This window comes from Ascaphus truei, chromosome 1 (genome assembly GCF_040206685.1).
Source record: "Ascaphus truei isolate aAscTru1 chromosome 1, aAscTru1.hap1, whole genome shotgun sequence".
Lineage (NCBI taxonomy): Eukaryota > Metazoa > Chordata > Amphibia > Anura > Ascaphidae > Ascaphus > Ascaphus truei.
The window spans coordinates 538,266,952-538,293,936 of record NC_134483.1 but is presented as its reverse complement, the minus strand read 5'-3'; the positions used below and the strand labels follow the sequence as shown (position 1 = coordinate 538,293,936).

General features: G+C 50.5%; 1 protein-coding gene across 16 annotated transcripts in view; it reads right to left on the bottom strand.

Moving 5' to 3' along the window:
• DYSF (dysferlin) overlaps positions 1–26,985 on the bottom strand; it is a 406,918-nt gene that overhangs the window by 159,657 nt on the left and 220,276 nt on the right. For all 16 annotated transcript variants that reach the window (XM_075573113.1, XM_075573169.1, XM_075573215.1 and 13 more), the window contains 2 exons: positions 20,718–20,811; positions 19,735–19,812 (listed from right to left, as the gene is read on the bottom strand). In XM_075573113.1, coding sequence (XP_075429228.1) covers positions 19,735–19,812; positions 20,718–20,811 — 172 coding nt within the window. The remainder of the gene's footprint in view (positions 1–19,734; positions 19,813–20,717; positions 20,812–26,985) is intronic.

Below are 26,985 nucleotides of genomic sequence, written 5' to 3'. Positions count from 1 at the left end.
TGTTTGGTGCCTGAGGCACAGGGAGATAAAGTGACTTGCCCAAGGTCACAAGGAGCCGACACCGGGAATTGAACCAGGTTCCCCTGCCTCACACTCAGTGTCGTTGTTTTCAGAGCCCGTTTCTTTACTCACTGAGCCGCTCCTTTATACTTTCCTTACTCAAACCCCAAGAACCAAAACAGAAACCAAGGACATTACTTACATGTGCAGCCCCCGGAATCAATACCTGATGCGGCCCAGGAGTATTAAAGCAGTGTTACTCATCCCGGGCCAGACAGTCTGTAACAGCTGCACAGAGGAGTCCCAGAGAGGAAACCTCCCTCCGTGTCTCCCCTGAGCAGCTCTTAGGCTGCGGCCCCAGTGCCTCCGCTGCACGCGCGCCCGTGAGGCTGGCGGCGCGTGCAGCTCAATTCCCCGGTCTGCAGGGAGCTGCAGGGGGAAAGACAGGGGGCGTGACGGGGGAGCGGCCATGACATCACCCGGCAGGTTTGCCCTCATTGGCTGAACCGCCGGGGGGCTGGCCTAGCGCTCCGTCGCCCGTGGCCATCTCCATTTTCAGGTGTTCGTGAAAAACTCGGCGCGCAGCGCCCCCCATCACAGCGGGCCCGGCCCCATTGAGGGGGGGGGGCTCTCGTCCCTGCAGCGTCCGCCACAGCGGGCGCTGCAGTAGCCAGCGGGGACCTGGCCTTACAGACTCTGCTATGTCCTGCCCCATGATGACATAAATGCCCCCCATTTTCGGTCATCTACATCAGGGGTGCGCAAACTTTCCTGTTTGTGCCCCTGCCTGCTCTCCCCCCCCCCTGCCTGCTCTCCCCCCCCCTGCCTGCTCTCCCCCCCCCTGCCTGCTCTCCCCCCCCCCCTGCCTGCTCTCCCCCCCCCTGCCTGCTCCCCCCCCCCTGCCTGCTCTCCCCCCCCTGCCTGCTCTCCCCCCCCTGCCCTCTCCCCCCACCCCCCTTAACTGCTCTCTGGCCTGGGCAGTGCCATATGCTGCCACTACGTCATGTGATGTTGGGTTGCCATGGCAATGCGTTGCCATTTGTCACGTGGCCACGCAGCAGGAGGAGGGCACGGCGGCAAAAAGGTAAGTGCCTATGGCGGCAAAATTCTAAAGCCGACCCTGGCATCGCCACATACTAAAAAGAAATGCGGGGATTCCCCATTTAAGCCAATATGTGTAACAATTTCATTGCGTGTCTCATAAAAGTTACAATTTATGAGTACATAAAGCAGTGTTTTATTGCATTCTAACTGCAGTATTGTGGATATTCCGACATGCTTTAATACATAGAACGTGTCCTTTAATATTTCTGAGCATTCAATAGCGCCTGTCCAGCACCGTATACATCGGGGGGGCTCAACTCCAGTCCTCAAGCCCCCCCAACAGGACAGGTTTTCAGGATATCCCAGCTTCAGCACTGGTGGCTCAATCAGTCCATGCTTCAGCACAGGTGGCTCAATCAGAGGCTCAGATTGAGCTTCTGATTGAGCCACCTGTGCTGAAGCAGGGATATCCTGAAAACCTGACCTGTTGGGGAAGGAGGGGGTTGAGGACTGGAGTTAAGCACCCCTGGTATACATAGTTAGCGCTACTGTACATACCCAAGCAGACACGTTTGACATCACAGAAGTGAACCGTTTCCCTGATAAATTGACGCCTTCAGCATCTCCACTGGCCGCAGTGATTTCCCCGTCTCCGAGCATGTTGCAGAAACGCACTGAGCCGGCCGTGCTTCCCCCGTCTCCCAGCCTATAACATTTCATTGGCCTCGTTTAACTTGATACGCAGCTACGGCATTGGCTCTGGCCCGAAAATATGAGCAATCACACCGAATGGAAGTGAGTGTTGACAGGTCAGCTGCTGATTGGAAAACAGGTGCACAGAGCAGAGGCGCTGAGGCATATCAATGCCACGCACGGGCTGCTAACCATATCCTCCGCGTCCAGAGCCCGAGCATGTGTTCTGTATCTTACTCACTCTGTCTCGCGGGACCCCGGCTGCATGCCCCCACCATTACTTTCCACTAATAAAACCCGGGATTTATACCCAGGCGTGCGTGATTTGTAGGACTGTCTTTAAGGTCTCGGGCTACAATGCTTGCGCATATTACAAAAATCATATACCAAGCAGCTATGTTAAACCTGCGGCTATATAAAATGCACCACTTCCTTCGCCTTTAAACCCTCCGTTTTCGTTCTACATTTCACTAGCACTAAAATTTATCACGTGACGGACATTTTTATGTCACTGAGAAGTTTAAAGGTAGGACGCAGGCTCTCTGATTCCCCTATAAATTCTTGCATTTTGGTTTGAGCCCGAGAAAAACATCTCTGGCTTTTAACACTCTGTACGATTTTTCCAGGGTGGATGAGCTGCGTTAAATTTAGTGTTTGGTAGTGAAAATAAATAATAAAGCGCTTTCTTTTTTTTTTTTTTTTTTGTTTTATGGGTTTGCCAGGGCCGAGGTGTTTTCTTTTCCAGCGGTTTCAATCAAATCTCTCATTCACAATAAACACGGTGTGAAGGGACGTCCTGGAACAGCTCGGAACAAGCTGCGGCACTCTGCTCTCTGTTATGTGTGTGTGTGTATGGGACCCGGGAGGAGTAGAGATGGAACCATTGAGTCCATCTCCCCTCACTTCTCACGGGCTGACTTTGTGCACTCACCAGGTGTTGTCAACATTGGAGTTACCGTCGGGAGAGGCGTCCCGAGAGGAAATTCCACTCAAATTCCCTCCGCGTTATCTCAAACGAGTTAATAAATAAACCAACAATTGCAGATGTGGCTCGGCCACCGGTCTTTCCGTGCCGTCACAGCACCGGAAGATCAAAACTGTGGGGAGTCTCCTTTAGGTAGCATGGGCCCCCACTGCAGTGGTAGGGTTGCCAGGTGTCCAGCATTGAACCGGACTGTCCGGTATTTGGACTCTGTCCAGTGAAGATGAGAGGTAATACTGGACATGTATGTGTATACCGGTATTACCTCTCTAGGCGTGTATGTGTATACCGGTATTACCTCTCTGGGCGTGTATGTGTATACCGGTATTACCTCTCTGGGCGTGTCTGTGTATATCGGTATTACCTCTCTGGGCGTGTCTGTGTATATCGGTATTACCTCTCTGGGCGTGTATGTGTATACCGGTATTACCTCTCTGGGCGTGTATGTGTATACCGGTATTACCTCTCTGGGCGTGTCTGTGTATACCGGTATTACCTCTCTGGGCGTGTCTGTGTATATCGGTATTACCTCTCTGGGCGTGTATGTGTATACCGGTATTACCTCTCTGGGCGTGTATGTGTATACCGGTATTACCTCTCTGGGCGTGTATGTGTATGCCGGTATTACCTCTCTGGGTGTGTATGTGTATACCGGTATTACCTCTCTGGGCGTGTATGTGTATACCGGTATTACCTCCCTGGGCGTGTATGTGTATACCGGTATTACCTCTCTGGGCGTGTATGTGTATACCGGTATTACCTCTCTGGGCGTGTATGTGTATACCGGTATTACCTCTCTGGGCGTGTATGTGTATACCGGTATTACCTCTCTGGGCGTGTATATGTATACCGGTATTACCTCTCTGGGCGTGTATGTGTATACCGGTATTACCTCTCTGGGCGTGTATGTGTATACCGGTATTACCTCTCTGGGCGTGTATGTGTATACCGGTATTACCTCTCTGGGCGTGTATGTGTATACCGGTATTACCTCTCTGGGCGTGTATCTGTATACCGGTATTATCTCTCTGGGTGTGCATGTGTATACCGGTATTAGCTCTCTGGACATGTATGTGTATACCGGTATTACCTCTCTGGGTGTGTATGTGTATACCGGTATTACCTCTCTGGGTGTGTATGTGTATACCGGTATTACCTCTCTGGGTGTGTATGTGTATACCGGTGTTACCTCTCTGGGCGTGTATGTGTATACCGGTATTACCTCTCTGGGTGTGCATGTGTATACCGGTATTACCTCTCTGGGCGTGTATGTGTATACCGGTATTACCTCTCTGGGTGTGCATGTGTATACCGGTATTACCTCTCTGGGCGTGTATGTGTATACCGGTATTACCTCTCTGGGTGTGTATGTGTATACCGGTATTACCTCTCTGGGCGTGTATGTGTATAACGGTATTACCTCTCTAGGCGTGTATGTGTATACCGGTATTACCTCTCTGGGCGTGTATGTGTATACCGGTATTACCTCTCTGGGCGTGTATGTGTATACCGGTATTACCTCTCTGGGCGTGTATGTGTATACCGGTATTACCTCTCTGGGCGTGTATGTGTATAACGGTATTACCTCTCTGGGCGTGTATGTGTATACCGGTATTACCTCTCTGGGCGTGTATGTGTATACCGGTATTATCTCTCTGGGTGTGCATGTGTATACCGGTATTAGCTCTCTGGACATGTATGTGTATACCGGTATTACCTCTCTGGGCTTGTATCTGTATACCGGTATTATCTCTCTGGACATGTATGTGTATACCGGTATTACCTCTCTGGGTGTGTATGTGTATACCGGTATTACCTCTCTGGGTGTGTATGTGTATACCGGTATTACCTCTCTGGGTGTGTATGTGTATACCGGTGTTACCTCTCTGGGCGTGTATGTGTATACCGGTATTACCTCTCTGGGTGTGTATGTGTATACCGGTATTACCTCTCTGGGCGTGTATGTGTATAACGGTATTACCTCTCTAGGCGTGTATGTGTATACCGGTATTACCTCTCTGGGCGTGTATGTGTATACCGGTATTACCTCTCTGGGCGTGTATGTGTATACCGGTATTACCTCTCTGGGCGTGTATGTGTATACCGGTATTACCTCTCTGGGCGTGTATGTGTATAACGGTATTACCTCTCTGGGCGTGTATGTGTATACCGGTATTACCTCTCTGGGCGTGTATGTGTATACCGGTATTACCTCTCTGGGCGTGTATGTGTATATTGGTATTACCTCTCTGGGCGTGCATGTGTATACCGGTATTACCTCTCTGGGCGTGTATGTGTATACCGGTATTACCTCTCTGGGCGTGTATGTGTATACCGGTATTACCTCTCTGGGCGTGTATGTGTATACCGGTATTACCTCTCTGGGCGTGTCTGTGTATACCGGTATTACCTCTCTGGGCGTGTATGCGTATACCGGTATTACCTCTCTGGGCGTGTATGCGTATACCGGTATTACCTCTCTGGGTGTGTATGTGTATACCGGCATTACCTCTCTGGGCGTGTCTGTGTATACCGGTATTACCTCTCTGGGCGTGTATGCGTATACCGGTATTACCTCTCTGGGCGTGTATGCGTATACCGGTATTACCTCTCTGGGCGTGTATGTGTATACCGGTATTACCTCTCTGGGCGTGTATGTGTATACCGGTATTACCTCTCTGGGCGTGTATGTGTATAACGGTATTACCTCTCTGGGCGTGTATGTGTATACCGGTATTACCTCTCTGGGCGTGTATGTGTATACCGGTATTACCTCTCTGGGCGTGTATGTGTATACCGGTATTATCTCTCTGGGTGTGCATGTGTATACCGGTATTAGCTCTCTGGACATGTATGTGTATACCGGTATTACCTCTCTGGGCTTGTATCTGTATACCGGTATTATCTCTCTGGACATGTATGTGTATACCGGTATTACCTCTCTGGGTGTGTATGTGTATACCGGTATTACCTCTCTGGGTGTGTATGTGTATACCGGTATTACCTCTCTGGGTGTGTATGTGTATACCGGTGTTACCTCTCTGGGCGTGTATGTGTATACCGGTATTACCTCTCTGGGTGTGCATGTGTATACCGGTATTACCTCTCTGGGCGTGTATGTGTATACCGGTATTACCTCTCTGGGTGTGTATGTGTATACCGGTATTACCTCTCTGGGCGTGTATGTGTATAACGGTATTACCTCTCTAGGCGTGTATGTGTATACCGGTATTACCTCTCTGGGCGTGTATGTGTATACCGGTATTACCTCTCTGGGCGTGTATGTGTATACCGGTATTACCTCTCTGGGCGTGTATGTGTATACAGGTATTACCTCTCTGGGCGTGTATGTGTATAACGGTATTACCTCTCTGGGCGTGTATGTGTATACCGGTATTACCTCTCTGGGCGTGTATGTGTATACCGGTATTACCTCTCTGGGCGTGTATGTGTATATTGGTATTACCTCTCTGGGCGTGCATGTGTATACCGGTATTACCTCTCTGGGCGTGTATGTGTATACCGGTATTACCTCTCTGGGCGTGTATGTGTATACCGGTATTACCTCTCTGGGCGTGTATGTGTATACCGGTATTACCTCTCTGGGCGTGTCTGTGTATACCGGTATTACCTCTCTGGGCGTGTATGCGTATACCGGTATTACCTCTCTGGGCGTGTATGCGTATACCGGTATTACCTCTCTGGGTGTGTATGTGTATACCGGCATTACCTCTCTGGGCGTGTCTGTGTATACCGGTATTACCTCTCTGGGCGTGTATGCGTATACCGGTATTACCTCTCTGGGCGTGTATGCGTATACCGGTATTACCTCTCTGGACGTGTATGCGTATACCGGTATTATCTCTCTGGGCGTGTATGTGTATACCGGTATTATCTCTCTGGGCGTGTATGTGTATACCGGTATTACCTCTCTGGGCGTGTATGTGTATACCGGTATTACCTCTCTGGGCGTGTCTGTGTATACCGGTATTACCTCTCTGGGCGTGTCTGTGTATACCGGTATTACCTCTCTGGGCGTGTATGTATATACCGGTATGACCTCTCTGGGCGTGTATGTGTATACCGGTATTACCTCTCTGGGCGTGTCTGTGTATACCGGTATTACCTCTCTGGGCGTGTCTGTGTATACCGGTATTACCTCTCTGGGCGTGTATGTATATACCGGTATTACCTCTCTGGGCGTGTATGTGTATACCGGTATTACCTCTCTGGGCGTGTATGTGTATACCGGTATTACCTCTCTGGGCGTGTATGTGTATACCGGTATTACCTCTCTGGGCGTGTATGTGTATACCGGTATTACCTCTCTGGGCGTGTATGTGTATACCGGTATTACCTCTCTGGGCGTGTATATGTATACCGGTATTACCTCTCTGGGCGTGTATGTGTATACCGGTATTACCTCTCTGGGCGTGTATGTGTATACCGGTATTACCTCTCTGGGCGTGTATGTGTATACCGGTATTACCTCTCTGGGCGTGTATGTGTATACCGGTATTACCTCTCTGGGCGTGTATGTGTATACCGGTATTACCTCTCTGGGCGTGTATCTGTATACCGGTATTATCTCTCTGGGTGTGCATGTGTATACCGGTATTAGCTCTCTGGACATGTATGTGTATACCGGTATTACCTCTCTGGGCTTGTATCTGTATACCGGTATTATCTCTCTGGACATGTATGTGTATACCGGTATTACCTCTCTGGGTGTGTATGTGTATACCGGTATTACCTCTCTGGGTGTGTATGTGTATACCGGTATTACCTCTCTGGGTGTGTATGTGTATACCGGTGTTACCTCTCTGGGCGTGTATGTGTATACCGGTATTACCTCTCTGGGTGTGCATGTGTATACCGGTATTACCTCTCTGGGCGTGTATGTGTATACCGGTATTACCTCTCTGGGTGTGTATGTGTATACCAGTATTACCTCTCTGGGCGTGTATGTGTATAACGGTATTACCTCTCTAGGCGTGTATGTGTATACCGGTATTACCTCTCTGGGCGTGTATGTGTATACCGGTATTACCTCTCTGGGCGTGTATGTGTATACCGGTATTACCTCTCTGGGCGTGTATGTGTATACCGGTATTACCTCTCTGGGCGTGTATGTGTATAACGGTATTACCTCTCTGGGCGTGTATGTGTATACCGGTATTACCTCTCTGGGCGTGTATGTGTATACCGGTATTACCTCTCTGGGCGTGTATGTGTATATTGGTATTACCTCTCTGGGCGTGCATGTGTATACCGGTATTACCTCTCTGGGCGTGTATGTGTATACCGGTATTACCTCTCTGGGCGTGTATGTGTATACCGGTATTACCTCTCTGGGCGTGTCTGTGTATACCGGTATTACCTCTCTGGGCGTGTATGCGTATACCGGTATTACCTCTCTGGGCGTGTATGCGTATACCGGTATTACCTCTCTGGGTGTGTATGTGTATACCGGCATTACCTCTCTGGGCGTGTCTGTGTATACCGGTATTACCTCTCTGGGCATGTATGCGTATACCGGTATTACCTCTCTGGGCGTGTATGCGTATACCGGTATTACCTCTCTGGACGTGTATGCGTATAACGGTATTATCTCTCTGGGCGTGTATGTGTATACCGGTATTATCTCTCTGGGCGTGTATGTGTATACCGGTATTACCTCTCTGGGCGTGTATGTGTATACCGGTATTACCTCTCTGGGCGTGTCTGTGTATACCGGTATTACCTCTCTGGGCGTGTCTGTATATACCGGTATTACCTCTCTGGGCGTGTATGTATATACCGGTATTACCTCTCTGGGCGTGTATGTGTATACCGGTATTACCTCTCTGGGCGTGTATGTGTATATCGGTATTACCTCTTTGGGCGTTTATGTGTATACCGGTATTACCTCTCTGGGGGTGTATGTGTATACCGGTATTACCTCTCTGGGCGTGCCTGTGTATACCGGTATTACCTCTCTGGGCGTGTCTGTGTATATCGGTATTACCTCTCTGGGCGTGTCTGTGTATACAGGTATTACCTCTCTGGACGTGTATGTGTATACCGGTATTACCTCTCTGGGCGTGTATGTGTATTCCGGTATTACCTCTCTGGGCGTGTATGTGTATACCGGTATTACCTCTCTGGGCGTGTCTGTGTATACCGGTATTACCTCTCTGGGCGTGTATGTGTATACCGGTATTACCTCTCTGGGCGTGTATGTGTATATCGGTATCACCTCTCTGGGCGTGTATGTGTATACCGGTATTACCTCTCTGGGCGTGTATGTGTATACCGGTATCACCTCTCTGGGCGCGTATGTGTATACCGGTATTACCTCTGGGCGTGTATGTGTATACCAGTATTACCTCTCTGGGCGTGTATGTGTATTCCGGTATTACCTCTCTGGGCGTGTATGTGTATTCCGGTATTACCTCTTTGGGCGTGTATGTGTATACCAGTATTACCTCTCTGTGCTTGTATGTGTATACCGGTATTACCTCTCTGGGCGTGTATGTGTATACCGGTATTACCTCTCTGGGCATGTATGTGTATACCGGTATTACCTCTCTGGGCGTGTCTGTGTATACCGTTATTACCTCTCTGGGCGTGTATGTGTATACCGGTATTATCTCTCTGGGCGTGTATGTGTATACCGGTATTACCTCTCTGGGTGTGTATGTGTATACCGGTATTACCTCTCTGGGCGTGTATGTGTATACCGGTATTACCTCTCTGGGCGTGTATGTGTATACCGGTATTACCTCTCTGCGCGTGTCTGTGTATACCGGTATTACCTCTCTGGGGGTGTATGTGTATACCGGTATTACCTCTCTGGGTGTGTATGTGTATACCGGTATTAACTCTCTGGGGGTGTATGTGTATACCGGTATTACCTCTCTGGGTGTGTATGTGTATACCGGTATTACCTCTCTGGGCGTGTATGTGTATACCGGTATTACCTCTCTGGGCGTGTATGTGTATACCGGTATTACCTCTCTGCGCGTGTCTGTGTATACCGGTATTACCTCTCTGGGCGTGTATGTGTTTACCGGTATTACCTCTCTGGGGGTGTATGTGTATACCGGTATTACCTCTCTGGGTGTGTATGTGTATACCGGTATTACCTCTCTGGGTGTGTATGTGTATACCGGTATTACCTCTCTGGGCGTGTATGTGTATACCGGTATTACCTCTCTGGGTGTGTATGTGTATACCGGTATTACCTCTCTGGGCGTGTATGTGTATAACGGTATTACCTCTCTAGGCGTGTATGTGTATACCGGTATTACCTCTCTGGGCGTGTATGTGTATACCGGTATTACCTCTCTGGGCGTGTATGTGTATACCGGTATTACCTCTCTGGGCGTGTACGTGTATTCCGGTATTACCTTTCTGGGCGTGTATGTGTATACCGGTATTACCTCTCTGGGCGTGTATGTGTATACCGGTATTACCTCTCTGGGCGTGTATGCGTATACCGGTATTACCTCTCTGGGCATAGTGACCCGGCTTAGGGGGGCGTGGGACTTCCCTGAGAAGGGCTGCTGCTGTGGGGCTGGGTAATGCAGCCAAGCAGGAGGTGGTCAGGAGCCAGGGATGGGGCCAAGGAGAGGAGAAGACAGCATGGAGCGGTGAGAGAGGGTGGGGGGTTGCCGAGCACGTCGCACCTTTCACCCTACGCTGTGGGACCGCGGCAGACACTGTCTATGGTACCGCAGATTTTTGCTTCTATGAGTGCGGCAGAGAAAACAGTGCATCCAACTCCATCTGCATATGTTTCTATGAGTAACAATACCATCCGTTGCTATCATCCAGGCATCGGTGATTAAACAAAACCTTCACTGCGATGGGCGATAGGGTGATAGGGTGTGTTCAGGCTGAGCCTCATTTAGTATATCTGTGCCATAACCTTTTAATCCTTCTGATGTTCTTTATGCAGTAAATGACGTCGCAGGGTCGTATGACGTCACGCCGGTAGCCGGTTGCCATGGAGACGCGTTGTTGGAGCCAAGGTAAGTAAACCAGTTGCAGAGGCCGCGCGATCCATGGCATTTATTTGAAATGCCTTCGGGGGAAGCGCAGGGCATCTGTAACACCCGCGCCCCTCCCCCCAGACAATCTGGCGCGCCCCCCCACTTAGCGCACCGCTGCCTTAGACCTTGTTTGACATCCATATTTTTTTTCTATACCAATTGCAAGCATCCTGTTTTATTTATATACAGTACATTGTTCCTCTTTACCAAATCTGCTGACAGGCCGCTCCGTGTCTCCACTCCAATGTCAGTGAAACCAAATGCTGAGAGATGTACCCCCTGTACTACCAGGGATTCAGGCGACACGTTGCTTTGCAGCGCTCCGGCAAAAGAGGGGTTAAAATATCTGCATTTAACGACATGCAGTCATTATTCTGCAGTTGTGTCTTATCAAATAACACGGTCGGTAACAAATATGGTGCAACGGGAGCTGTTCTACCGCGGGAGTGATGTACATCGGGTCACGGGGCAGCCACGGCGTATTAAACGTTCGGTACATGGCTTGCGTTCTCTTGGGGTGACGACGTGCAGAAAGGAAATGGCACAAATGGGCACATTGTGGGGTTCCCAAGGTAATACCCCAAGAACACGCCGAAGTACTTGAATGGGAATTATTTATAGATCCGAAATGCACACTCATAATAGTTTCACATCTCTAAGTGTGTGTGTGTGAGTGTGAGTGTGAGTGTGAGTGTGTGTGTGTGTGTGTGTGTGTGTGTGTGTGTGTGTGTGTGTGTGTGTGTGTGTGTGTGTGTGTGTAAATAATCTCACATTGTGAGCACATTCACGTCTCAGACAGCTTTGCAACCCTGCCTTCGCCCATTATCTCTTTAGCACCCAGAGCATCCACTGCAGCCAGGGATTCTGGGTAACGACATGCAAATGAGCACACCGTGTGTCACTCTTTCCTTCTCATCCATTTCAGCATGGACCCCTATACGCTTAGACTTGGCTACAAAGGAAGTAATCTATTCTAAGAGATAATGGGGAAGGGCAGGGTTGCCGACCTGCCTGAGCCACGTGAGTGTGCTCACACGTGGCATTTTTACTTGATGTACGATGGGGGGGTTTTCTTTTACTCTTTTTTTAATGCCTGGTTATAAATGAATATAAATAGTATATTGCAGTGCAATGGGTACATGGTAGAAGCTTCATCTAAATGTTTCCCACAATGCATGTAGGGACTGAAGCACAAGGATGTTGGGGGTAAATCCTAGCGACAAAGTGGGCGGCTCTGGAATAATAAAAGTCCCGTTGGAGCCCCAGGGCCTGTGTCACGTGACCCTGCTTATTCCCCTTGGGTCCCACATGTGAAACGGTGGTAATCTGTTTACAGTGCAGACTTCATGAAATTCACACCCGGCGTGCCATATACTAACTACATTAAAATATCATTAGCGTGCCCATGTTACACTTTTTGAGGCGTTGCCTGGTTTATACAGCGCTGTATAGCATGCCATTATTATTATTATTGTGAATGCATATAATCCTGCAGCAAAATGAATATTCCAGAAACGTTTCAGAAAAGATGGAGGTCTCCGTCCCACTTTGGGCCTTTATCCTGATGAATCTGCATTCAAACACGTATTGTTAAATCTGGTCCAAAGTGGGACCAAAACCTCAATCTTTTATGAAACTTAAATAAAAAAAATGCCGATCTGTTTTTGTATTCAGTACGGTCCTTTCTTGTTTAGGTTACAAGCCACCAACACTAAAAAGAGCGCGGTATTAAGAGATACCGGTACAAAAAGCAACCAAACCTCAACTAACAATCTGACCTATGGGGTTAGTGGTAAAACGCCAAACAATGTTGTCCATGAGAACAGGTTGCTGCAGACAACCAGACTATCAGCACACAAGGGCCGCTCTGCCTCTCTCCCCTCTGCCTCCCTCTCCCCTCTGCCTCCCTCTCCCCTCTGCCTCCCTCTCCCCTCTGCCTCCCTCTCCCCTCTGCCTCCCTCTCCCCTCTGCCTCCCTCTCCCCTCTGCCTCCCTCTCCCCTGCGCCTCCCTCTCCCCTGCGCCTCCCTCTCCCCTGCGCCTCCCTCTTCCCTGCGCCTCCCTCTCCCCTGCGCCTCCCTCTCCCCTGCGCCTCCCTCTCGCCTGCGCCTCCCTCTCGCCTGCGCCTCCCTCTCCCCACTGCCTCCCTCTCCCCACTGCCTCCCTCTCCCCTCTCTCTCCTCTCCCTTCTGCCTCTCTCTCCTCTCCCTTCTGCCTCTCTCTCCTCTCCCTTCTGTCTCCCCCCCCTCCTCTGCCTCTAACTCTCCTCTGCCTCTCACTCTCCTCTGCCTCTCACTCTCCTCTGCCTCTCACTCTCCTCTGCCTCGCACTCTCCTCTGCCTCGCACTCTCCTCTGCCTCGCACTCTCCTCTGCCTCGCACTCTCCTCTGCCTCGCACTCTCCTCTGCCTCGCACTCTCCTCTGCCTCGCACTCTCCTCTGCCTCGCACTCTCCTCTGCCTCGCACTCTCCTCTGCCTCGCACTCTCCTCTGCCTCGCACTCTCCTCTGCCTCGCACTCTCCTCTGCCTCGCACTCTCCTCTGCCTCGCACTCCCCTCTGCCTCTCACTCCCCTCTGCCTCTCACTCCCCTCTGCCTCTCACTCCCCTCTGCCTCTCACTCCCCTCTGCCTCTCACTCCCCTCTGCCTCTCACTCCCCTCTGCCTCTCACTCCCCTCTGCCTCTCACTCCCCTCTGCCTCTCACTCCCCTCTGCCTCTCACTCCCCTCTGCCTCTCACTCCCCTCTGCCTCTCACTCCCCTCTGCCTCTCACTCCCCTCTGCCTCTCACTCTCCTCTGCCTCTCACTCCCCTCTGCCTCTCACTCCCCTCTGCCTCTCACTCTCCTCTGCCTCTCACTCTCCTCTGCCTCTCACTCTCCTCTGCCTCTCACTCCCCTCCCCTCTGCTGCCTCTCTCTCCCCTCTGCCTCCCTCTACCCTCTGCCTCCCTCTCCCCTCTGCCTCCCTCTCCCCTCTGCCTCCCTCTCCCCTCTGCCTCCTTCTCCCCTCTGCCTCCTTCTCCCCTCTGCCTCCTTCTCCCCTCCATTCTGCCTCTCCCCCCTCCTCTGCCTCTCACTCTCCTCTGCCTCTCACTCTCCTCTGCCTCTCACTCTCCTCTGCCTCTCACTCCCCTCTGCCTCTCACTCCCCTCTGCCTCTCACTCCCCTCTGCCTCTCACTCCCCTCTGCCTCTCACACCCCTCTGCCTCTCACTCTCCTCTGCCTCTCACTCTCCTCTGCCTCTCACTCTCCTCTGCCTCTCACTCTCCTCTGCCTCTCACTCTCCTCTGCCTCTCACTCTCCTCTGCCTCTCACTCCCCTCCCCTCTGCTGCCTCTCTCTCCCCTCTGCCTCCCTCTACCCTCTGCCTCCCTCTCCCCTCTGCCTCCCTCTCCCCTCTGCCTCCCTCTCCCCTCTGCCTCCCTCTCCCCTCTGCCTCCTTCTCCCCTCTGCCTCCTTCTCCCCTCCATTCTGCCTCTCCCCCCTCCTCTGCCTCTCACTCTCCTCTGCCTCTCACTCTCCTCTGCCTCTCACTCTCCTCTGCCTCTCACTCCCCTCTGCCTCTCACTCCCCTCTGCCTCTCACTCCCCTCTGCCTCTCACACCCCTCTGCCTCTCACTCTCCTCTGCCTCTCACTCTCCTCTGCCTCTCACTCCCCTCTGCCTCCTTCTCCCCTCCATTCTGCCTCTCCCCCCTCCTCTGCCTCTCACTCTCCTCTGCCTCTCACTCTCCTCTGCCTCTCACTCTCCTCTGCCTCTCACTCCCCTCTGCCTCTCACTCCCCTCTGCCTCTCACTCTCCTCTGCCTCTCACTCTCCTCTGCCTCTCACTCTCCTCTGCCTCTCACTCCCCTCCCCTCTGCTGCCTCTCTCTCCCCTCTGCCTCCCTCTACCCTCTGCCTCCCTCTCCCCTCTGCCTCCCTCTCCCCTCTGCCTCCCTCTCCCCTCTGCCTCCTTCTCCCCTCTGCCTCCTTCTCCCCTCCATTCTGCCTCTCCCCCCTCCTCTGCCTCTCACTCTCCTCTGCCTCTCACTCTCCTCTGCCTCTCACTCTCCTCTGCCTCTCACTCCCCTCTGCCTCTCACTCCCCTCTGCCTCTCACTCCCCTCTGCCTCTCACTCCCCTCTGCCTCTCACTCCCCTCTGCCTCTCACACCCCTCTGCCTCTCACTCTCCTCTGCCTCTCACTCTCCTCTGCCTCTCACTCCCCTCTGCCTCTCACTCTCCTCTGCCTCTCACTCTCCTCTGCCTCTCACTCTCCTCTGCCTCTCACTCCCCTCCCCGCACTCTCCTATGCCTCCCACTCTCCTCTGCCTCCCACTCTCCTCTCCCTCAAACTCCCCTCTGTCTCTCACTCCCCTCTGTCTCTCACTCCCCTCTGTCTCTCACTCCCCTCTGTCTCTCACTCCCCTCTGCCTCTCACTCCCCTCTGCCTCTCACTCCCCTCCCCTCTGCTGCCTCTCTCCCCTCTGCCTCTCACTCCCCTCCCCTCTGCTGCCTCTCTCTCCCCTCTGCCTTCCTCTCCCCTCTGCCTCCCTCTCCCCTCTGCCTCCCTCTCCCCTCTGCCTCCCTCTCCCCTCTGCCTCCCTCTCCCCTCTGCCTCCTTCTCCCATCTGCCTCCCTCTCCCATCTGCCTCCCTCTCCCATCTGCCTCCCTCTCCCATCTGCCTCCCTCTCCCATCTGCCTCCCTTCTGCCTCTCCTCTCCCTTCTCCCTTCTGTCTCTCCCCCCTCCTCTGCCTCTCACTCCCCTCTGCCTCTCACTCCCATCTGTTGCCTCTCTCTCCCCTCTGCCTCTCACTCCCCTCCCCTCTGCTGCCTCTCTCTCCCCTCTGTCTCTCTCTCCCCTCTGCCCCTCTCTCTCCCCTCTGCCCCTCTCTGCCCCTCTCTCCCCCTCTCTCTCTCTCCTCTGTCCCTCTCTCTCCCCTCTTTCCCCTCTCTCTCCCCTCTTTCCCTTCTCTCTCCCCTTTTTCCCTCTCTCTCCCCTCTCTCCCCTCTCTCTCCCCTCTTTCCCCTCTCTCTCCCCTCTTTCTCCTCTCTCTCCCCTCTTTCTCCTCTCTCTCCCCTCTGCCTCCTCTCCCCTCTGCCTCCCTCTCCCCTCTGCCTCCCTCTCCCCTCTGCCTCCCTCTCCCCTCTGCCCCCCTCTCCCCTCTGCCTCCCTCTCCCCTCTGCCTCCCTCTCCCCTCTGCCTCCTTCTCCCCTCTGCCTCCTTCTCCCCTCTGCCTCCTTCTCCCCTCCCTTCTGCCTCTCCACTCTCCTCTGCCTCGCACTCTCCTATGCCTCCCACTCTCCTCTGCCTCCCACTCTCCTCTGCCTCCCACTCTCCTCTCCCTCAAACTCCCCTCTGTCTCTCACTCCCCTCTGTCTCTCACTCCCCTCTGTCTCTCACTCCCCTCTGCCTCTCACTCCCCTCCCCTCTGCTGCCTCTCTCCCCTCTGCCTCTCACTCCCCTCCCCTCTGCTGCCTCTCTCTCCCCTCTGCCTCCCTCTCCCCTCTGCCTCCCTCTCCCCTCTGCCTCCCTCTCCCCTCTGCCTCCCTCTCCCCTCTGCCTCCCTCTCCCATCTGCCTCCCTCTCCCATCTGCCTCCCTCTCCCATTTGCCTCCCTTCTGCCTCTCCTCTCCCTTCTCCCTTCTGTCTCTCCCCCCTCCTCTGCCTCTCACTCCCCTTGCCTCTCACTCCCATCTGTTGCCTCTCTCTCCCCTCTGCCTCTCACTCCCCTCCCCTCTGCTGCCTCTCTCTCCCCTCTGCCCCTCTCTCTCCCCTCTGCCCCTCTCTCCCCCTCTCTCTCTCTCCTCTGTCCCTCTCTCTCCCCTCTTTCCCTTCTCTCTCCCCTTTTTCCCTCTCTCTCCCCTATTTCCCTCTCTCTCCCCTCTTTCCCCTCTCTCTCCCCTCTTTCTCCTCTCTCTCCCCTCTGCCTCCTCTCTCTCCCCTCTGCCTCCTCTCCCCTCTGCCTCTCTCTCCCCTCTGCCTCCCTCTCCCCTCTGCCTCCCTCTCCCCTCTGCCTCCCTCTCCCCTCTGCCTCCCTCTCCCCTCTGCCTCCCTCTCCCCTCTGCCTCCCTCTCCCCTCTGCCTCCCTCTCCCCTCTGCCTCCCTCTCCCCTCTGCCTCCCTCTCCCCTCTGCCTCCCTCTCCCCTCTGCCTCCCTCTCTCTCCTCTGCCTCTCTCTCCTCTACCTCTCTCTCTCTCCTCTACCTCTCTCTCTCTCCTCTACCTCTCTCTCTCTCCTCTACCTCTCTCTCTCTCCTCTACCTCTCTCTCTCCTCTCCCCTCTCTCTTCCCGCTTTCCCCTCTCTCCCCTGCCTTTCTCCCTCTCCCTCTGCCTCTCTTCGCTCTCTGATATTGCATTCGATTGGGTGAAAAGTGCATGTAAATGAGGAGGCCAATCGACATGTCATTTTTATGCATAGATTTCTATGGTGTAACACTGCATGCCGGTTTCGGGCGATATTCCATTGGAACTATCAGAGTTTAAAGTTTAGGCCTAGGCCATCCCTGGCCTAGGGTCCGGGCCGCCATCAGAAGGGAGCCCCGTGCCCACTGTCCTGGTCCCTGGAGGCCCAACCTGGAAGTTAAGACTGAACGGAAGTCGGACACAACTTCCAGTTCTGCCAAACTTAATAGGTAGGCCCAAGGAGTTGAACATGTAGGGAAGCTCCCCGTACCCCCAGCCCCTCAACAAGTTGCCCTCCCCCCCCAACAAACAAAAACCCTGCTGGAGCCCAGGTGCAGCCTATTGTACTGGGCCTCGGGAACGCTAGTCGGGGGTCTGCTTAGTGTGGCAATGTATTTAACTCTTGTACCGTCATTGTTGACTTGGGGTAGAGATCACGTGTTTGTAACGGATCCCCCAGTGACGTGAACTTAAGTAGAAGAGGCTCCATACGCTTCCAACCCCTAGAAAACATGCTAAAATAGCATAATGTGCCAGGCCTCATTACATTCAGGGAACGTCCTGTACGCAGCCCACGGGTTAATGGGACTCCTCTATCGTCCACCAGAGGCACAAATGGAAGGGAAATGGTTTACAATTTGGGTGAATGAGAAATAAGCATGTCAAATAAAATAAAAGGGCTAATTGGCAATAGGAGGAGGGAAGTTGAGGGTTGCATATAGAAAGAAGACTATTGAGGCCTGAGAGGTAGTGAAGTAAAAAGAGGAGAGAATCCCTGCTAGGGGGCAAACAGTAAGTAAAATGATGAAATGATGAAAAGGTAGGAATTTGGAGGAGGATCAAAAGAAGGTAAAGTGATGGCAAATCCATGATCTGTTACCGACCTCCTATACAAACCAGAGGACAGACTGCGAACGTCTGCTACTTAGTCATCATTTACCTAAGTATGACTGTAAGTGGTAATGTGCTTTCATTGAGCCTCTGGTTACTTTGTACTCTCATGATTTGGATCTGATGCCGGGGTTCTCAACTAGGGCGACCATATTCTTCGCGGGAATAACCAGGACACATGAGCGACAGGCGAGCACTCACTATACATGCACAGCCAGCAAGCTCATAGAAAACTGGGGCATTTACAGGGCATTTCAGAATACCAGGACATGGGGACAAAAAAAATGGGACTGTCCCGGCTGAACCGGGACATCTGGTCACCCTATTCTCAACTCCAGTCCTCAAGACCCCTTAACATGTCAGGTTTTCAGGATATCTCGGCCTCAGCAGAGGTGACTCAATCAGTGGCTCAGTCTTCGACTGAAAAACGCCATACTGGATCAGCACACAAAAAGTAAAGCAAACAAAGAGAATGGCTTTTTCCTTCTGGTCTCACCAAGCATCTTTTTCAATGTATCAAAAAAATCAGCAATACAGAAAAAATCAGCACACACAGGGAAAGGAGATGTTAGCAGACACACACTGTTATAGGTGCACAATAGAGCAAAGTTTCAAGGCCTCCAGGCCCCTTCTCAGTGTTTGACAGAGCCACCTGTGCTGAAGCAGGGATATCCTTAAAACCTGACCTGTGGGGCGGGGGGGAGGTCTTGAGGGGACTGGACTTGAGAAGCCCTGTTCTATTGGAATTCCCTTGATAGAGAATGAGTAAAACAGGAAACAAAACCCTGTACTTCTACTTTCTGCCTCTCCGTTTTCCACAGGCCCGGGAGTCGGTCACCGGAAACCAGACCGGGCAATAAACTCAACATAATTACGTTCAGGGAAATGCTAAGCATTACTCCTTTTTTTTTTTTTTACAGTGGTAAATGTCCGCCTATAATTTTCTCAGCTGCCACGTTTTCCTCACTTTCTTCTTTCTAAATGGGATCTGTTACTTATTAGGAAGAACCAAACTATGTGGGTGATTCTAACCCCTTATTATTGCTATAAACATAACTTAAGAATAGATATACATGTGCATATGTGTGTGTATTTATAAGTATATCTATTGTCCATACTACAAATTGATTGAAATTATATATAACGGCTACAGCAGCAGTAACTTTGAGGCTGATTAACATCTAGCACAGCAACAGGAGTGACCAACTCCAGACCTCAAGGGCCATCAACAGGTCAGGTTTTCAGGATATGCCGACTTCAGCACAGGTGGCTCAACCAATCCCAGCTTCAGCACAGGTGGCTCAATCAGTGGCTCAGTCTCTGACTGAGGCACTGACTGAGCCACCTGTGCTGAAATAGGGATATGCTCAACCTGACCTGTTGGTGGCCCTTGAGGACTGGAGTCGGCCGCCACTGATCACAAACACCTGCACACCACCCCCCGTCCCCAATAGCCTATATCCAGTATATAGCACAATGCATTATTATAATTCATATACTGTACCACTACGATGAAGCGCAACATGTGCTAAGCGTGTTTATCCAGCTCGCATGGGGTCTTGTATGATCCAATAAAGCTCCCTTATATTTTTATATTTGAGCCCCTTCTGGATCTCTTTTTTTGCTCTTGGTAGTGCTCCGTTTTCCCTGCACATACTGTATATAGTGAGCGTTTTCTTATTACACTGGCAGCAGGTACAGTTCTTACCGGAGAAGCTGTCCTTATCCATGGGGATCAGGTTCCGAGCCTGGTAGACGTAGCAGCGTAGGTGATACCGGTTTCCATCTTTGAAAGCAAGAAGGTACACGTTTCATTTCACAGCTGTCTAAAAACAAGTGATGCTCACATACAGTATACCGTTTCTGCACATGCCTCACACCTTCCCTCCTCATCAGCATTACTACTGCCTCTCCCCCCACTCTGTCCTCAACACGCTTCCCCCTCTCTCCTTCGCACCCAATGACATCTGTGAGTGAGGCTGGGCCTGTAAAGATTGCGTGAGCGCTCGCCTCTGCACTCAGCTGAATTTATGGGTTGTTACTTTCTATGGTGACCAACATGTTGTAGACTGTAGAGCCTCTTCCAAAGCAGAGCTTTTAATCACCGTTCTGCTTCCCGAGGTTGTGCCCCACAATGCCTTGCATAGCGCTGTTTGGACCTATAGGGTCTCATCAGTGTGAGGCTGGTTATACTGGCTTTGCAATGTGAAGATTTGGGTAGGTATCCATCACACATTAGTTAAGTTATGGTGAGTAAAAAAAGTGACAAAAACCCTCCACAGTAAAGCATATAGCAAATGGAAATATTCCTGTATGCTCATTTGCATGTCTTAGACAGGTCTGCAACCCCGCCTTTCACCATTATTACCCAGCACACAGCACTTCCACTGCAGCAAGGGATTCTGGGAAATGACATGCAAATGTACACACAGTGCCACCTTTTGCTTCAAATCCATTTTGACATGGACCCATATGAGCTTATATGTGTACTATCTATGTATACATACATATATATATACACACACACACACATACAAAATATACTTTATCCAAACTCATGGATCCAGGCAAAAGATGACACAGCACATTGCAGGTACAGTACATGGCAAAAAAAAAAGGTGTATTTACGTAGACCAATGTTTCAGTCCCAAAACTGGACCTTCATCAGGCCCATGCATCTCTTATACTCACAATCAAATATGCAGGAAATTGTGGGTCTGTTCACTCCAAAGCTCAGTGTTGACACTGATTTTCCATCATCGCTTTTGTCATCTGTAATTCCACCCTGGAAAATAGTGAGACCAATTAGTAGAAACAAAAATCAGAAGGAAGGATTCCTGTAATGATGTCCTACCCATCCTCACTGTTACCGGGACGGCATTACAGCCATCCTCACTGTTACCGGGACGGCATTACAGCCATCCTCACTGTTACCGGGGCGGCGATACAGCCATCCTCACTGTTACCGGGGCGGCATTACAGCCATCCTCACTGTTACCGGGGCGGCAATACAGCCATCCTCACTGTTACCGGGGCGGCATTACAGCAATCCTCACTATTACCGGGGCGGCATTACAGCCATCCTCACTGTTACCGGGGCGGCATTACACCCATCCTCACTGTTACCGCGGCGGCATTACAGCCATCCTCACTGTTACCGGGGCGGCAATACAGCCATCCTCACTGTTACCGGGGCGACAATACAGCCATCCTCACTGTTACCGGGGCGGCATTACAGCCATCCTCACTGTTACCGGGGCGGCATTACAGCCATCCTCACTGTTACCGGGGCGGCATTACAGCCATCCTCACTGTTACCGGAGTGGCATTACAGCCATCCTCACTGTTACCGGGGCGGCATTACAGCCATCCTCACTGTTACCGGGGCGGCATTACAGCCATCCTCACTGTTACCGGGGCGGCATTACAGCCATCCTCACTGTTACCGGGGCGGCATTACAGCCATCCTCACTGTTACCGGGGCAGCATTACAGCCATCCTCACTGTTACTGGGGCGGCATTGCAGGCATCCTGTTACCGGGGCGGCATAACAGCCATCCTCACTGTTACAAGGACGGCATTACAGCAATCCTCACTGTTACCGGGGCGGCATTACAGCCTACCTCACGGCACTGCTGATATACGACTTCTCACAGTGGTGCTTCTATACCAATTGCCCCTTTTCTCATCTGGTGAAAGCACTACCGGCACCCAAAACTTGTACTTGTACCTTATCCATTAAAGCGGCAACACAGGGGAAATCTCATTGTGTTATTTTTTGTGTTTGTTTTTAATAAATGAGTCCTGTAGTATTAGATAAGTGACATGTTCTTCTCTTTTTTTTTAAATTCAACTCAATGCCCTTTTTAATTAGCTTTAAAGCATCCTTTGATTTCTTTAGTAGATTTTACCCCACTTCCCCAGCAGTGCAAGATTGTTGCAACACTTTCCTGTTTGTGATCATTTTGTTGCCAATGTTCCCAGCAGCTTGAGCTGCAAACTGTAACAATAGTCAGTGTTATCTTAGTAACATCAGGATACATTGTAGCTGCTACAGTAACTGAAAAATTGATTGAAACTGAAATGCGGCCATTATGTTAGGCACACAATTAGGATTTTTACAGATGGCACCAAACGATTGCCCGCTTAGGTAAGGACAATTCTACATTGTCACATGCTTTACATATACAAATAAGAAGGGAAAACAGGCGTAATGTAGTAATGTAGTATTGCTGCTTTAATTGTAAGGATTGCTTTGGTCACATTCCTACAAGAAGGATTTTCTAATTACCATATCCACTCGTGTCCAAATATTCACTCTGAGCTCAACAGGCAAAGGATCTGAATGGGCACCGGAGGAAGACCTGTAGGAAATGTCCTTCCTGTGGTGTTTTACTCGTTGCCCACATGCCATTGTGACTCCTGCCACTGCACAAAATAATACATTGTGACGCCCACTTCAGAACTATTGGTTACCAATGGAAAACGGGAGTTTTACAGATTAAACACACCAGTGCAGTATAGCTGTACGTAAATCACACAAGGTTAAATCTTAGCGGTGAGAGCAGTCTATGAAACAGGCTCGTACTGGCCCCTTGGTTAATAGAGGAACTCCCTGGTGTACCCTGGCATCAGATGGGCATGGGTCCAACTGGCTGCAACTGGACCCCCCACGTAAGGGGAAAACTGTTCCAATCGTGATCGGCGGGGTGCGTGATCTCTTCCTATAAACAAGCAATAATAACATGATATTCACTGTGCCCGCCTTATCAGAACGTTGTTTCTTCTCTGTGAGCCTACTGTGTGCCCCTGCCTACAACCTGTTTCTCCCTGCGGGCCCCTGGTAACACAGTCCAACACAGCCTCTGAAGTAGGAGAACCAGACGCAATCCCAAGTGTCAGCTGCTTGTCAAGTTCAAGTTCTTCAAGGCTGCTCACGGTGCTGAAACATTCTATGTCCAGGATTGTGTTACATTGTATTATTATATCGTTAGAGTATTAAAATAATTCAAGGTACAGTAAGGGCTAACTCCATGCACTACGCGTTGCATGAAGAAGTCTCCTGTTCCATCATTGACATCACCGGCCAGAGATCAGAGGTGTCTCACCGTTGCCATGATAAAGCTCCACATTCAGACAAAAACTAATGAGTGGTGTTGTTGTATACTAAGTGATCAATAAACTGTATATATTGATACTGTATATACTTGTATGTATGTATATCTTTATTTATATAGCGCCATTCATGTACATACAGGTGCGCAACGAGTATTCTAAAACTTGCCTTAAACTTGCCTTGGAAAATCTGGGGCTATCACCAACAAGACCCAGGTACATGCTGGGTACATGCTGGGTACATGCTGCAACATTTCAGCGACATTTCTGCATAGACTAATGGCCCATCAGATTAACACAGCAGGGGTCCCTGGCAGTCCATTCAGTTTGAATGGGACTGCCAGGGACCCCCGCTGTTAATACAATGGGCCATTAGTCTGTCTGCAGAAATGTCACTGAAATGTTGCAGCATGTACCCAGCATGTACCCAGCATGTACCCAGCATGTACCCAGCATGTACCTGGATCTTGTTGGTGATTGCCCCAGATTTGTTTTAGAATACTCGTCGGCACTACAGTAGCGCATCAAAGCAGTAATACACTTGGCATAATTATATAAATAACAAGTAATACAAATAACACATGATGGGAAGAAGCGCGGCAGACATAAAAGTAACATTTAGGAAAAGGAGTCCTTGCCCCGAAGAGCTTACAATCTAATACTTATTATAAAACTATAACAACTCTACTAAACATGGCAACAATGACCTTCCAGTTCTTGCCATAAATCTATTAATACAGGGGTGGGCAACTCCAGTCTTCAAAAACACCTAACAGGTCAGGTTTTAAGGATATCTCGGCTTCAGCACAAGTGGCCCAATCAGTGGCTCAGTCAGTCTTATTGAGCCACCTGTGCTGAAACCGGGATATACTTAAAACCTGACCTGTTGAGGGCACTTGAGGACTGGAGATGGCAACCCCTGTATTAAAGGATAGGCATGGGAGGGAAGGTCTAGCTCAGTGAGGGAGTACCCGTGGCACGTGGCAGCATCCGACACAGCTGTCCGATCTTCTCACTGTCCTTCTCCTTTAATAGTGAGAAACGGTATGTGAGGGCAACTGGGGAAAGTGCCGGTCAGAGCGCGAGTGAGACGCGGGAGGAAAGCAGAGTGCTGAAAACTAGCTTCATCATACTACAAATATGCCTAGGTCATAGCCGAACAAATGCAGGTGGAACCATCCTACTGGAAAACCAGAGTAAGGATCGCGTCCGGCCGGCCCCATAAAGGAATGCTTCAGACACATCGTTCAAAGGGTTCACCATCAGTGATCCAGCTGCTGTTACAATGTGCCAGCACCTGCTATAACTCGCCCTGCTTTGCATCACAATCTGATAGGGAGAGACCGGCCGCCATGGCTTAACCGCCTTCATCCTCCATGACAAAGTTCTGCGCTCGCCCCTAACCGTTCCAACTCCCGTAGTAATTGGTTTATTTAAGTTGAAACATTAGGCGCAGGAATAGGAAAAAAGAGGAGAAGTTCCTGCCGGGCGTCAACGTGACATTCTAGCTCAATTAGAAATGTTTGTGAAAGAAGTGACGATGTGTGCCAGGTGACACATGACACAATGTGCTCGCTGCAGTCTCCGGAGTGCAATGCCATAAAGTGTCAAGCAGTAGGTGGTCCGCAGCAGCCCTGCATGTTTTATGTAAAGCTGCCGAGCAGCCATTCCGATTATTACCCTGACATTGCGGGCGGAGGAAACTCGGCGGTCTGTCCTTTGCGATATATTTTAAGGCAGCGACAGCTCGCTCATGGCTTTTAAAGGCTGCTCTGTCCGTGTGGTCACCAAGTGCAATCATCGAAAATAGCAACCCCCCCCCGCCCCCCCCCCCGTGTCAACATGGAGAGACGCAGAAGTGGGGAAGGGAGCGGGGGAAACATTCAAATTGGATTCAATTAATGTGTCAGTAGCAGCCATGGGAGAGGGGGAAGATGAAAAGGAAAAGGCTGAAGTGGATGTGATGAGGAGAGGGGGGGGGGAAAGGCTTTATAGAACTCCAGCCTTCGAATGAGCTTTTAATCAAACAAAATATCCCAGTTTGGACTATACTAATATTATGACTGTAGCCAAGATCTTTGCTTTTCAATTCGTTTGTTGACCCGAGTTACCAGTCTAATCTGAATATTCTCTTAGGGTATAAAAGGGTACCTTTGTGCAATCTGCCCCCCAAAAAACAGCCTTTACAATCTATCTTTTATTAGGCGCAACACACACATAGGCTCTTCCTTTGTAACCTCTCGTGATCACTCAGTCTGCTCGGTTAATTTGTGTCTGTGAAAATGTCATGTTACTGCTGGAATGATCGGAAGCCGATCAGTATAAATGATTAAACAAATAACTAATTGAATGCACGGCACATGTAAGAGGACCTGCATTGAGTGGGGAGTCTATTTACCATGTTACCACATCCTTTTTTTTCTGCTGAAATGTTATTACAAGGGATAGATGAAAAAAATAAGAAAATAAATCCAACTTGACGTGAAAAGCTAACAGGGGCAGACTTGTGATGATGGGGCCCAGGCCTTAATTTAATGCGAAAATAGCAGGGGGCTTATGTATTAATGCAGGGGTGCTCAACGCCAGTCCTCAAGACTCACCAACAGGACAGGTTTTGAGGATATCCCAGCTTCAGCACAGGTGGCTCAGTCAAAGATCCTGCTTCAGCACAGGTGGCTCAATCAGTGGCTCAATTGTCAACTGAACCACCTGCGCTGAAGCAAGGGATATCCAGAGAACATGACCTGTTGGGGGGTGTTCAGGACTGGAGTTGAGCACCCCTGTACAACGGGTGCAGTTCTGGGGCAAAATACAGCAAGATGTATTAAAGAAAAAAAAAGTTGCTTTCAATGGGGTTTATTTCTTTGATACATCCGCTTACCTGCAGATATATGATACAGAGGGGCTTCCAGCCGCATGCAGTAAAACGCAGAAGTACTGTACTTTTGCTCGAAATACCAGCATTCACTTTAATGGCAATGGTGCAAAGTATCAGTTTCTCTATCTTAGGGACAAAACCTTTAAGACTGCAAATTCCCCCTTTCTTACACACATACACACACACACACACACACACACACACACACACACACACACACACACACACACACACACACACTTAGAGATGTGTGAAACTATTTTTTTTGGAGGGTTTGTTTAAATTGTGCCGTACTGAACCAGGGGAGAGAGAGGGAGATAGCTGACCCCGTGATAGGGCAGCGGGCATAGCAAAGAGAGTCGGTCGTGTAACTCCGCCTCCACCTTTCTGACTCTAAGAACTTCCCACAATTAAACCACAAGTTTCCTGCACTCTGTGTGCAGCAAATCAGGAAGAAAGTCCTCACGCAGGATTGCGAGATTAGAGAAGTAAGGTTGATATGTCTTCTGATGTGTGTTGACATGTCTTCTGATGTGTGTTGACATGTCTTCTGATGTGTGTTGACATGTCTTCCAATGTGTTTTGGCATGTCTTTCGATGTGTGTTGATATCTTCCGATGTTTATTGTCTTCCGATGTGTGTTGGCATGTCTTCCGATGTGTGTTGATATCTTCCGATGTTTATTGTCTTCCGATGTGTGTTGGCATGTCTTCCGATGTGTGTTGGCATGTCTTCTGATCTGTATTGAATTGACATGTCTTCCAATGTGAATTGACATGTCTTCCGATGTGTGTTGACATGTCTCCCGATGTGTGCTGACATGTCTTCCGATGTGTGTTGACATGTCTTCCGATGTGTGTTGACATGTCTTCCGATGTGTGTTGGCATGTCTCCCGATGTGTGTTGGCATGTCTCCCGATGTGTGTTGGCATGTCTTCCGATGTGTGTTGGCATGTCTTCCGATGT